The sequence below is a fragment of the Schistocerca cancellata genome, chromosome 3 (assembly GCF_023864275.1).
Source record: "Schistocerca cancellata isolate TAMUIC-IGC-003103 chromosome 3, iqSchCanc2.1, whole genome shotgun sequence".
Classification (NCBI taxonomy): Eukaryota; Metazoa; Arthropoda; class Insecta; order Orthoptera; family Acrididae; genus Schistocerca; species Schistocerca cancellata.
The window spans coordinates 574,476,694-574,490,891 of record NC_064628.1 but is presented as its reverse complement, the minus strand read 5'-3'; the positions used below and the strand labels follow the sequence as shown (position 1 = coordinate 574,490,891).

At 43.0% G+C, this 14,198-nt stretch overlaps 1 protein-coding gene and 1 non-coding gene across 2 annotated transcripts in view; one reads left to right on the top strand and one right to left on the bottom strand.

The window, feature by feature from the left end:
• LOC126176435 (mite allergen Der f 3-like) overlaps positions 1-13,588 on the top strand; it is a 40,656-nt gene extending 27,068 nt beyond the window's left edge. The window contains exons 4-6 of the mRNA XM_049923591.1: positions 2,139-2,255; positions 6,113-6,268; positions 13,394-13,588. Coding sequence (XP_049779548.1) covers positions 2,139-2,255; positions 6,113-6,268; positions 13,394-13,588 — 468 coding nt within the window. The remainder of the gene's footprint in view (positions 1-2,138; positions 2,256-6,112; positions 6,269-13,393) is intronic.
• Positions 13,589-13,872: 284 nt separating this feature from the next.
• Trnat-agu (transfer RNA threonine (anticodon AGU)) lies at positions 13,873-13,945 on the bottom strand. The gene has a single exon. It is a non-coding gene; the product is annotated as a tRNA-Thr (tRNA).
• Positions 13,946-14,198: the final 253 nt, after the last annotated feature.

Here is a 14,198-nt window from a genome sequence, read left to right as displayed (position 1 = left end):
CTCGTTCACACTAATACCTCGCTGCAGAAAGACAGCTTCTCGTTAAACCCAAGTTACTCATAGGTTCATTGGAACCAATATAGTAACTTGACAAGCAAACAAGGGGGAGGTGAGCACACAATATAAATCATAACCACTTTGAAATAGCGACATACACTGCAAATGGACAATATGGATCATACACACGTATTACTTTCGTTACCGCAGCAAAAGACACTTTCATCAGTACAGAATAAATCTGTTTTGAACTCGACACATTTTCACGGAAAAGAACACTGAAATGTTGAGTGAAACTCTGCTGCTAAGCTCTGAAAATCCGTATCTACTGTGGTGCTGGTATTTGTAGTTTTTGTAACTAATAAACATCTTTCTGTAACATTATCTTTACACAGAATTGACCATTGATTGAAAATGAGTTTTTACACTGACGTTTGCTCATCATTTTCAACGTGGAGAATTTTTGAATTGATAGTACTTCAATGCAACTTAACAAACACTTTCCTGCATTTTTGTTGAAACAAATTTAGGTTCTCAAACGCCAAGAATCAGTAAAATCGTATGTTCTGAACACCATAGTAATAATCTTTTTTGAAGTAATGAAAATGCGAACAGTATCTTTTGTTGCCTTCTTCTGCAACTGCTTTTATTATGCTTGTCAATGTAATAAAATAGCTGATACTCTGTACACATTCTGATGCTTTGTTTAATATGGCAATATTAAGCACTTTATATAGGCCTAAGTATAACCAGCTTATGATCTGAAAATGTTGCTGATGAAATATCAGAGTATGTGAAAAGGACATACTAAACATCTACTGAAATAATAACACTGAGATAAAGCTTGTTGCTTTCAAACTATTAAATTTTATTACCTGTACAAGAGAACAACGAATCATGACTTTTACAATATGTCCGTCAATATGAAAAATAGAATATACTGAACTTCACCATAGAAATAAATACTTCAATTCTTTTGTGGCGTTGAGCAAAGTATTGCAGCCTTTGACGAGATTTTGCTACCGATGGATGGTTTAGCGGCTTTTACACAGTGGCTTCCAAGTCTTAATTCCCATCGTAATATTTGGCCAGTAGAGTGGGTACTGCTGAAACGTAATGTCTGCCTCCTTCACAGCAAACAACAACTTCCCACTGGCCCTCGTAGCAGCATTGCCACTGCTGTCTGGTTGACAAATAGCTGCTTACTATCGTAGAATTATGTGTAGCAATAATTTCCCGTCCATCCGAGGCCCTTTAACAATGATTGTGCTCAATTTAGTCACCACACAATACGGTACGTGGGTATCGCACCACACGCTACTTCACAACCCTTTCCACTCATAAAGAGAACTGTTCTGGAACTTACTGTCACAACGTTTCTCCCGCCTTACCCTTCCGCGGGGAAGTCTCTTTAAAGTCATGACTCATTACATGCTTTAATTACAAAGCTTCATAATACTTTTAAAACTAAGATCTACTTAACAATATATAGAGATTAATACAAAAAATTATTTATAGCTATACATTTAAAACACAGTTACAGATTATTGGTTGCGTACTTCTTAGGCTACTAACGAGCTGCCTTACTTTACCCTGCAGCCGATACATGGCAGATGCACCCTCGGCGCTCTATAATCTCACTGATTTTACAGCTGCCCTGCTACTGATCGTATTTTTTTTTTAAGTTGTGACAGAGTAAAGAAATAACTTCTATGAAATGAAATGTAACAATTTCTAAACTGTGTGACGTATACTTGTGTCTCTACAAACTCTAATGGCTCTAGAAGGAACTTAGATTATGACGTAGTGCGAAGATATTCACGTCGAACTACTAAAGCAGAACCACCCTGCATTGGTGTTGGGACCATTTGGAGTTCAGTGGACAATCTTCGCAATGTTACGCCCTTTGCCTGCAACGTATTCCGGTGGTCTGTGAGCGTAAGCTACCTGTAGCATAGTTTTCCTTTACACAAAGGGGGAACAAACTTCCGATATGCCAAGTCACACAGGTTTTAAGGTGGGACCAAGTCCGCTCCTAAAACTTCAATACAGATCCGTAGAGACGCAATTGCACCGCGTGTTGCCGGCCGCCTGCGCTGTGGTGCCGTGTACGTTCGTAGCCAGCCCGTGCCTCGCCGCAGGTGGTGGAGCCTTTCCGACTGGACGGCTCGAAGGTGGCGCCGGCGCGGCTGCCGCGGCAGGACCAGACCGTGCCTGTGGACGCCGTCGCCACCGTGGTCGGCTGGGGGCTCGTGGAGGTCAGCTGCCAACATTTGCTACTCCAACTGTCGACATTGAGAACTGTGTGTGGCGTGACGAAACGTGTTGACAAGTGACGTTTGTTGCTTTCGCATGGTAAGCCTCGCCGTATTGGCACCTTGGCGCCTCGAACATTTCCCTTCTCTGTTGTTCAATCGTATAATTAGATGTCGGTTTTAGCAAGGTGGAGGCTCACTCACTGTGGCACTACCCTAATTAAGGACTGGAGTAGGAAATTTTCTAGGAATTCCTGAAACGCTAAAATACAAATATTTAATTATGACATAAAATACGAGCTGCAGGCAATACTTAAACTAAGTAATTTTTTTGTTAAATGTGTATAGCTACTGGTTGCGTATTACTTAAAGGGCGTTCAAACTGGTTTTCTACATTTATGGGCTTATTTTTTGTCGCATGCTCGTCTCCCATGTGTATTTAACAAAGGCTGCCTATGCTGTCCTGAAACCCAAATCTCTTATTTGAAATATTTTCTTAACCAACATTTTCTCCCAATAATGGCATACATTTTTAAATACAAAAAAAATCAGGGCCATGAAATGATTGCTCTACACCTTTGAAAGGTTTACCTCCTACAATTTGATCAACTGCGTGTTTCTTATGACAAGAACATTTCTGAACAGTAAAATTTGTTTAACTACAAAATTCTGAAACAAGATGATACTATAGGACTGAGATTCACTTTGACATTAGTAACGTTTGTACATTTTAAACTAAAAAAAGACCTATGACAACTGAGTCCATTTGGTAATTTCACTGCGTTTCTCATACGATGTTGCTTCAAGTAATTTCATGATATGACTGAGTACAGTTGTGCTTCACTAGTGTAATCAAAGGGTAGTACATTTGAAAACATGAATGATTTTTTGTTTCTCCATGTCAAGGACTAGACGTCCATCTCTGCATCAGGCCGATTTTTTTGTACACTATATGACTAGATATTATTAGCATTATTGTCGGAAAATAATTCCTCATACCCAGCCACCCCATGTAGAAAACAGCAGATAGCAATTAGTCATTCATTACGATATCATCAAACAAAATGAACAGCAGCGGTCACGTCAGACATCCATGCCAGGAAGTAGAAAATAGTTCTCTGTCTGTGGATCAATAAATGAAGTATAACCTGCCGAGTTCTATTTAACAAGAAGTTTTAAATCCAGATATAAGCCCCGCTACGCTACACGAACGTAATTCCTTTAGGAAACAGCATTGTTGCATTAAGTCTACAGCACAAACACCAAATCGCTAAGGCTCTTATTAAATTTTGTGTGAAAAGCGCAACTACATTTCATCTGTTACAGCAATGTAACTCCATGCAGGTTACATTCCCCGAATGTCAACCCGCCTCCCAGAACACCATATCGTATGGCGTGATTCACTGCTACCAAGGGTGCCTTTACACTGGGTCAGTCGACGGTATGACATACTGATTACGAACCACACCACATTCTCTAAAGACTATTTCCTTCCTTCTCTTTCTGCAAATAATAGTGCTAACAACAGAGAATGGGTCAGTGTGGAGCCATTTAGTTACATTGGCGATTTAAAAAGGCCGACATACGAGAAAGATATTCTGAAAGCTCAGTACTATATGGAGCGCTCCCAAAATGTGACTGGGCGGATGGGTGGGGGGGGGGGGGGGGGGGGGGGGGGTGGTTGGTTGTTATACCAGAACGAGGTCATAAGTCCCTCGAGCCCAGAGAGGCGCATCCGGAAGTAGAAATGTCTATCGAGAACGTTTTCTGATTTTGTCGGGAGATTCATAACAGTAAAAGAGAGCCAGCTAGAAACGTAATCGACATTCCGTACCGCCAGTAATAAAAGCTAGATGAGGGAAACAGGAAGTCCGCAAGTGGACGCCCCTGTGGCTCCGTATGAACAGGAAATGTCCCACCCTCAGCTGTCCTATTCCTAATCCATTACTGTAACGAGCGCCCGCTGTTCAACAAAATGCGACACCCAGAACAGAAAATTTGGGTGCCGCAGGAAGGAGGTAAACCGAATCTAAAAGCGATGTGAACAGAGGAAAAGTGGGATGAAAGAATAGCTTGATCAAGGAGGTAGGGTCGGGGATTCCCCACACGTAGCACACAGAGGAAGACGCCACATCCCCGACCAGCCTGCCCCTGGTACTGAGATAGATTAAAACCTTTAACTGAGAATAGACATCACTTTCACGAAGAAAACTGAGAACCAATTCAGTCATCCGTGTATCTTCTGCCAATATTAGAGGCAATGATTCCGGAAGTCCAAACTTAGCATGGTGGGCCAAAAGGAGGGGGAATTCCACCAAGAATGAGCTACTGTCTGTAAAGCTCCTTAGCCACAATGTGCGAGTGGCTCGTCGCACAAAAGAGAACTGTAGGTTAACCTGGCATGCCCGATGCGGAGACGATATAGGGCTGTGGATTGCTTCCGGGAGAAGTAGGAAGAGTATCGTGCAACATTAGTCACCTTGATTATGCGAAGTTCATTAGATGGGGCAGTAGCCCAAGAGATGTTCAGTTTGCGAGCGAGCAGAGATCTCACATGCACCAGCAAATCAAGCAGCTGACGGAAGCAAAAAAGGAGCGACTAAATGCTCGTTTAGACAAACAGTCGGTCAAGAGAACGGCAACTCAGCAAACAGCAACAGCGGGAAAGTCATGAATAGCGGAGAGCAAATGGTGGCAAGAATAGCATCGGTCAGTAGCCTGGAGGCTGCTCATTGAGTCAGTACACGCTGAAACACGATCAAGGGAGACCCTTTTAATACAATGGAGGGCTCTCTTAACAGTTGTCAGCTCTGCCGTAGTCATACAACACATTCACGGCAGAGAAGGCGTTCCACACCGGCAAGAGATGTAAAAGTATATCCCGTCTGGCGCACAGTTTTACAAGCGACAGTGTGAAAGATTGTAGCACTATGGAACTCTTCAAGAACTGGACGTAACAGATGATGAAAGGTCATGGCAGCGACCACGAATTTAAGACCTTGGAAGAGATCATTTCTAATACGTGGCCTGAGCACTATCAAAAGGCGAGTGCGCGAGAAAACAAAACGTGGCTGGGTTACTTACTTTTTAAATAATGTACCCCTCACTGTGGAAGAGGTAGAAGTTAATCAGTACTCTGCAAACTACTGTGACGTGCATAGGGGAGGGAGGGAGGGAGCTGAGACGCCAATAAGCCAGAGCTCTAGCGGTCCGATCCAGGGACGACGTACAGCTCGTTCTCATCGTAGACACTGAGCTGTAGCAGACTTTAAAGAAAGGTCTACGACTGTGAACAAGATCTGTGACTGTGGTGCTATTTAGTAGGCTATATCTGTATCGTTGTTCAAGTAAGATTCATCACCACTTTTAGCTTAGCCAAATCGCACAGGCAGCGTCACAGCAGTTAATTACTCCTCCTCAGCCGTACATCGTGAGAAAAATGGGTCAAATGGCTCTGAGCACTATGAGACTCAACTGCTGTGGTCATAAGTCCCCTAGAACTTAGAACTACTTAAACCTAACTAACCTAAGGACAGCACACAACACTCAGCCATCACGAGGCAGAGAAAATCCCTGACCCCGCCGGGAATCGCACCCGGGAACCCGGGCGTACATCGTGAACGTGGGTCAGTTAATCACAAACTGAAGATAACAGGACTGCATTATTTAAATCGAATACCGTCACATTTATTTCAGTGTCTACAGAACATTTTCGTTACATCTGGTTCAGATTATCTGAACCGAAAGTTACATTCCCGGCCGGCTGTACGTCAATTATCAGTAATCCTTACACTTAACGATAAAATGTATTTTAATATTTTCATACGAATTCTAAACGCGACAGTGCACCGGCTGTGCAGGAGGGCGGAACAACGCCGTCTGAGCGCCTCCAGAAAGCCGAGCTGCGCGTAACCAGCCGGAGGGACTGCAAGGCAGCCTACGACAAAATAGACGGCGTAATCCATGACACCAACCTGTGCGCCGGAGTCGCGGATGGCAGCGCCGGACCTTGCAAAGTAAGTACTGTGGAGTACCGTTCAGGCCAGGGTAGGGCTTGCAAACGCACTACTCTGGTCTCCAGCAAAGCCTAAAACTCACCACCTTAGAACGGAGAAAGATATACAAGTAAAACGAAAAATACGCGCGACGAAAGTTAAGCTGAAATGGAAGCGACACTTGCTCAATTCAGACGTTCCGTATTGCGTTCGTGATAATAACAGGAATTTACAAATTTAATGCTGATTCATATGTGACGAAACTGAACAGCAAAGTTTCCACACTGCATTACAAACGAGGGCATTGGCAACGGGGCGTTAACGTTTCTCGGGAATACAGTTCTGACTTTGACGTTGATGGCGGGAACGGCGTCATCACCTGCTAACATCTGAAGTTAATTTCGCTGCACTCACTGATGTTTTAGTGGTTTTCGTGCTTTTGCACCTTAATTGTCTTCATTTTATTATTTAGCTTCCCTTTCCTTACAAATTGCAAACGTTATGACAACTTGGATGTTTCCTCAACTGAGTGGTCTTCTACGAGGAAGGTCAGATATCTGTAAGCAAAAACTGATTTAGGTTTTACGTTTTACAACACGTGGACAGAGAAAACGTATTACGCTGTGTGTAAATAAGAACATACATTGATTAACGTGTTTCAACAGTGAAAAATCCAGCTCTATTCATGGATAAAAGAATCCTGTAGTTTTTGACGGTATTTGTAGCATAGACAAGGGAAGAAACAATGGATAATGTAAACGCTCTCTACGTCTGCTCTCCTTGTCCAGACCCACGCTCAGTGACTGGGTTGAATACAGGCTCCAGTGTGTTTTACAGTTGCAATGTCCCGTATCAGTACCTGCGCCTGGTGGCACGTCATCAGACGAACACTACCAACAACGCAAATTCTGCAGCGCACCATCTGAACACCATTCCTCTAAAGTTGGGCTCTTAGACGGTAAATAGTTTTCCGCCAACAATGGCTCAAGCACGGAACTTTAATTATAGCCAGTCTGTGTGTACAGTGTGAACACAAGGGAACTTTACATTTACCGAAAGTAAATACAAACGAAACAACACAATTTATTCACTTCAAGCCTTATTCTGGTAATAGAATACCTCTGGATTTTTTTTTCTTTTCTGGAAGCAGGAACACGTTACGTTCTCCTGCAGTCATAAAGCACACTTCGCGATGATATTCATACTCCTCCCGAATCTTGGAAAACCACTATCTTTCACGTAACCCCACAAAAAATCACAAAGGGTTAAGTCTTGTGAACGTGGTGGCCATCTGCAGCGCACATCATCCTCGGCACCTGCACGGCCGATGAATCGTCCAGGCCAATGTTTGTTTAGGTGTTCTCGTACAGCCAAGTGGAAGCGAGGTGGTGCACCGTCTTGTTGCAAGATGAAGTAATTGGAATCATCTTGCAATTGAGGAGAAGCATGTCATGGTAGCAAATGCCTACGACAGTTTTCCCTGCAAAAAAGAATGGGCCGTATGTCTTCTCCCTCGACATTGCGCACATTTTTGGCAAATCTCGTTCATGTAACAGACAGAAAAGTGGGATTTCTGTTTTCCAAAACCAACATTGTGCCGATTAGTTTACCACTAGTGTGAAACACAGCTTCGTCAATAAAAATTGACCGTCCATCCCCGCCAACATCTCGGTGCAGAAATCAGATCGTGCAGCATAATCTGCTGGAGTGCGTGCCTGGACCAACTTCAGTCCGTACGGTCCCATGCGCAAGCGTTCATGCAGGGTTTTCGAAGTGGTTTGTAGGACCTGAAGCTCAAGACTTGCTCGACGTGTTGATTTCTGCGAGCTTCGTTGGAATTCTGCGCGAACGTGATCCACATTTTACTGCGAGACAGGAGACCGATCTGGAGCTTTGCGGTTACGAATACCGCCCTCATCTTCAAATTATCCGTACCAGTCATAAGAGAAGAGCCTCTTGGTAGGCTCCTGGCGAAATTGTTGCAAAGTGGCTCGTCGAAACGCGGTTACCGGCTCCCTTTCTGTTACGTGAAGGACACGCCAGCTCTTCTGTCGCGGTGTAGTCGCCATTTTCTCAAGGCGTTACGTAGACTAACACGCTCTGGCGGCTGGAACTTGCAACAAAATAATGGCGCCATTACTTGAAAACACCTCCACATATGCTGTATTAAGAAATTACGTTTTGAAGAGAACAGTTTGTACCGTTTCGTTCGTAGATCTTTTGAAAGCGTAATGTTCTTTTCTATTTTTGTTTGCAAATAAATGTGGATGTTTTGAGACGTTTAAAAAACACTTTTCCTATTTCACTTTTCAGCAGTTTGCCATACAAACTTTATCAAGAGCAATCGTTATTAAGTGTGATTGTTGGACTTTAATTCTGATAGTACTGTGTAGTCTGACCTATTTGGATCATGGCTAGCATATCAAACTCACTTTCTCCGTTCGGGACAGGGCTCAGCAAAAGTTACTTTGTGCTGACGCTCCGTCTAATATAAGTACACCATTTGAGGGTCATGTCTTCTGCCTTTCCCTTTCACTGACGTTCCATGTGAATCGACCTTAAGGAGATAATATTTTGATGCAGGGAACTCAACAGCACGGTTATCAACGCCCTGACGATAAGTCAGCCTGCCATTCACTTCGGGGGGGGGGGGGGGGGAGGTGATGGGGACGCGAAGGCTGTGTCGCCACATGCGGAGTAGTTTATAGTGTAGTAAGAGTCGTCGTCCCCCCCCCCCTCCACCTCCACAGGAGGGACCCGTGTAACACTTGTGTCAATGACGGCGAGATTTGCAGATTTCCAGGCAAACCGAAATCAAGGCTGCTCGGATATCAGCATGAACACACACACACACACACACAGTCAAAATACGCTGAACCAAAAGTGGCACACCACAAACTTCTCAGATCTTCCTGCCAGAGGAGGAAACCCTGTGCTAACGGGCTATGTCTTACGCGCAGGCTGGTGAGCAGCAGTTCCTGGTCAGGAATCGGCCCAATGTTCGGGATACGTGCTCTCTAGATTACAATGAAAGTATTATGGCAGACTAGTGCCCCGTTACCACGCCGAAACAAATGTCGACCCAGATGTTCAGCAAACTCTGAATGCGACTTAAATTAGTCTTTGTTACAAGAAGAAATGCGAACAATGTATCAAGTAACAATCGTCGAAAGCGTCGTTTTTGGGTGAGACAGTGTGTAACACCATAACTCTAGTACTCTACTGATTTACATTGCTTTTGTTTCATTTAATATTACATCGTTAAGCTTCTGTAAATGTGTTTGATTGAATAGATAACACAAAATTGTATACTCTTTTCTTTGTCAAAACTTTGATGTCATGGTTTGGTTCTATGCAAAGTAGTGTATCTGTCATTTAAATTCTTTGATCCAGTTGGAGGGAACAAAACTTACTATATATAATTGTAATTTCTGTGTGAATAATTTTTTGAAGAAATGTTGCATGGGGGCTTAATAAAATGATGATGCAAATATTTTTTTTGTAACTGTGAGTCCGATTACGCAAGTCTCGTAAACGGCTGGCCCTGACTAGTATTATTACGCAATCTGACTGCTTAGAATGACAACAAAGAATGTAAGAAAATTTTCGTTAACACAATTAATTAATTAAGTCCCCAGCAACTATAAAACCTACGAAACCAAAGCACAAGTATAACTGTTCTGTGTGTGGGAGTGTGACTCAACGCACATCTGGCACGGTTCTTCTTCAACAAGACAAGAATTTTTAAATATCATTTATACTGACGTGATAAAAGAAAATTGGAAATACTATAATTGTGCAAGAAACCCAGAATTACACTCTAATACAAGAACACACGCCAGATGCTTTGTTGACTGAACCTGTAATGAAGCATTATTCAGGACACACAAATAATAAAAAAATAAAGAACAGTAGTTAGTTACCTTAATTTATATTGACGAAAAGCACTCAGGTCATTACAATATCTCCATTGGAACAACATCTACTATCTCTCCCATCACATAGCTGCATAAAACATCGAACAAACACTCACTACTACCCCATCTCATTCCAACTTCAGATACAAGCAGTGTCCACCACAACTGCTCGGCAAGGACTCTCGGCAAGAACTGCCTGCCGCTACCTCTCAATACGCACTGCCAGTGGAGGCGGCGGAACAATACTCTCTCTGGCGCGATTTTTGGCGCTGTGGCTCAGTGTAGCCACCTTTCAATGTCAATATGTGAAAATGTTCTGTTTTATTTAATGTGTTTAGTTGCTGCTATGTAAACTGCTGATCCTTAGAGTTCTTAGTTATTCTGTATGTAAAGGTTGTTGTGGTTCCCCTCGGGAACGGAATTGTGTTGCGCGCGCAAATTGTGGTTGGCCTAGGTAGAAAAGGTGGAATTGAGAGTCAGTCGGGGACGAGCTACGAGTCGGGAACGAGCTACCAAACTGTGCACTGTCATGTAAATGTTGCATATTGTGCTGGTTCCGAGAGAGGCTTTTCCTGCCGCTTTCCAGTGCCTCGGATGGATGGATAAATAGCTGGAACCATTCTGGAATTTGTAGCTATCATCGCCACCAAGAAATGACAGAGTCCAGCAATTCTACCTGCAATTCCACCTAACAACATGCAATCGCCAACACATTGCGCTATCACTGTAATGGAGCACTATAGTAATGTACAGTGAAGGATCAGCTTAATGGATGTGTTAGTGTGCTCAAATATAAGGTAATTTATAACTGAATTTATGTACTTACCTTGATTTTTCTCCTTATCATAACACCTCTCAGGTTCCTCTCCGTTTGAACTAAAGTGATTTCCGAGTGTCCTTACTGAAAGAACATTAAAGCCCAGTGTTTTGCTAATTGATGCCTCTTGAACATAGTAAAAAGAAAGTTAAAGTTAATTTGGCAAGAGAGTGAGTTAAAGTTAATGATGCTTGCTGAAAATAATTTTCCTAGTAAAACTGCTTATTAATGTGTCGTTGCCAACTTCAAATTAAAAGTTCTTAAGACTGAGGCTTATAAAGTTTTGCTTAGTAAATGATCACATTGCTGTCTGTAGTAAATTCTAAATTGCAATTTTGTCAACATTGTGTTTCACTGTAGTAAAAGTGGAAAACTGCAAACTGAAAATTATATGTTCATGATCGCTAAGTGTTTGTCTCTCTTGTGTATTGGAAGTGCATATTAATAGTATAACAGGATCCTCAGTTTGTCTATTATGCTAATGCTAGGTAACGACCACTATGGGAAGACCACTATTTATGAAAACCATAATTTCTTTGTTCAAAAGATAGTGAGAAGCAACCTGTTAGTGGATTCCAATTAACTTCCATTTCAAATAGTAAAGTATTTATTTGAGAGAGACTTAACCTATGTCCAATTTATGATCCTGCAGTGAATATTAATAGTAATGTTATAAAGACCATTCAGTTTGAACAAGTTCTGAAAGTAATAGATTGTTTCGGTAGCTGTTATATTTTTGCAAATAGTTTGTGCTGCTCTAGTTATTAGCTTCAATCTTACCATAAACATATGTATGTGTCGGAGTTCATTGCACTCGCGTGTGACAAAGTATAGGTTAAGTTTATCCGTTAAAGTTACTAATAACTATATTCTCGGACAAGAACGTTAATCATTCTCTTGCCTAATTAGGCTGGCGACCGTTTTCTTTATGCATTAAACAGTGCAGATAGGCAAAAAATTCGTTTGTTACTGTTCAAATATTTACGTAATTCTGACTCATTTCCGATAAGCCATTTCCGTTAGGTACAACACGGTCAACCTAGCAAAATTCCTCTCAGAGGGTAACACTGTTCTGTTGCATTATACCATAATTGCTTTAATAAGATAGTTTTATTTCACAACCTGCCTCCAGCTTCGAGGTTATGGTATAGCTGTAGCAGACGGGGATGTTATAAGTGGATCTTAAGAAACCGATCGAGAGCTTCAGAGACATTGCTAAAGAAATTAGCGTTAGAAGGTAGTGAAGGATACAGAAATCATTTGATAAAGTCTGAAGAAAATTTTGAGGAATTCCTATTGAAAGTTCAGTGTATTGTTTTCTACTTAAAAATTGTTGAACCAGAAATGTTCACTTTTATTATACATCTCATAGTGTTTTCCCGCACATCTTTACTTTTATCATTATTCAAACGATGGTTCCTAAAACAATCGTGCTTATTGTATGGTTCAAACGCTTTCGGACGACTTGCCACTAATTTTGTGAGAGATTTGAAAACACGGCATGCGAAACACCACACAGAGAAAACACCGGCACTCTATATGACTTGCAAATTAACTGACATGCCAGTTGCTCGATCCAGAGAGTACATACGTGTCAATGCCTGGTTCATCTCAAAGATGACTCCTCACTTGGACGATGAAGTTTGCCTCAGTCAAACTTTTCTTGATCCAGTACAGAGTTAATCAACTCTACTGAAACAAAAGATTCTCACTAGGTTTTTCAACGAACTTTTGCTGATCAGATAAAATAGCTCAGTTAGACTTGACTCGTGAGAATGCGCCTACACCGAACTGTGGGGGCGGCGGGTGCGGCAGAGGTTGCCCGCTGGATACTGCTTCACCTCTACAGCCATTCACATCATCAGCACGTAGAAGCACACCTCGAGCTTGATGGCTTTTTTTCTTGTAGAGGTATGTACCTTCCACGCGATCCAGTCGGTGAAGCCAAGACTACCGCTCTCCGAAACACACAACGTTTCACTGCTCCCTGAATTATGCCCAGAGTTTACGGTGGAAAAGGTCTGGCAGCACTGGCCAGTCCCCAGCTCGGGAAATAGTGGATCACCCTATCCACACCCAACCATTACCGACGGAGGTCCCTGGGAAAAAAAAGAGCCCTCCTTTCCCTGAGTTGTGGGACTCTTCGTCAGACCCCTTCAATGAGGCCTATCCGGCTTGGGTGACCCTGCCAGTAGCTATGCTACCGCCGGCATAGCGCTCAGCGTCACTGAGGCGTGCAAAGCCTCCCGCCCAGTACTGAATGTGCCTCTGGTAAGGCGGAGTCTCACAAGAGGGGACCATAATGAGGCGATATGGCGATTAAAATCGAAGTTGTAGCGTACAGGTATGGTTCCGGTCTGCTCCCAGATTGGGTATGACTCGTGTCGTGTAAATGTTACTTGTGCGGCGCAGGTAACGATGAGACGAATCAGAGTTAAGCTAGAGCCAGAGTGGTCGCCTGCACAGGGTGACTCCGGCGGGCCGCTGTTCGTGGGCGGCAAGCTGGTGGGGCTGACGTCGTGGGGCGCCGGCTGCAAGAGCAGGTTCCCGGCCGTCTTCACGCGCGTCGCCTGCTACGTGGACTGGATACAGCAGCACATACAGTGACCGCGAGGCACCGACTCCACCCTCTACTCGAGACTGGTTGTCCACATTGCACTTACAGCAAATTCACTGTCGAAAGAAGGAAGCCTCCGTTTTTATCTTTGTAACCAATAAATTCGTACAGTTTCAAACAAACATTAGTGATACATGTGGTGTCTGTTCTATGTGACATGTCCGAAAGAACAGACATTTTGATTCCGCAGCCTTTATGAATCAAAGCACGAAGGAGTTAATGACATTGACTGCTAGTGGGCATTGATTTAAATCAATGGGGAAACCTGAAAATTTGAGCCGGATCGGGAATTGAACCCAAGTCTCCTGCTTACTAGGCAGATACGCTGACCACTGCGCCATCCAGACACAGGGGTCATCGCAACTGCGCGGGCTACCCAAGCACGCCTCCCGTCAGACCCAAATTCTCAAGTTATTCGAGGCATTTCGCCGATTCCCCGTAAGAGTTCGAGCGTAGTATGCATCTGCAATGAAGTGATCAATTTGTCGTCCTCATATTCATTATATAGGCAGTGTCTGTTCTTTCCGATATGTCTTTAAACATTACTGAAGTTGTGTTTTACACAACGTAAACTTTGAAAGAAACGACGTTGTCACTTTC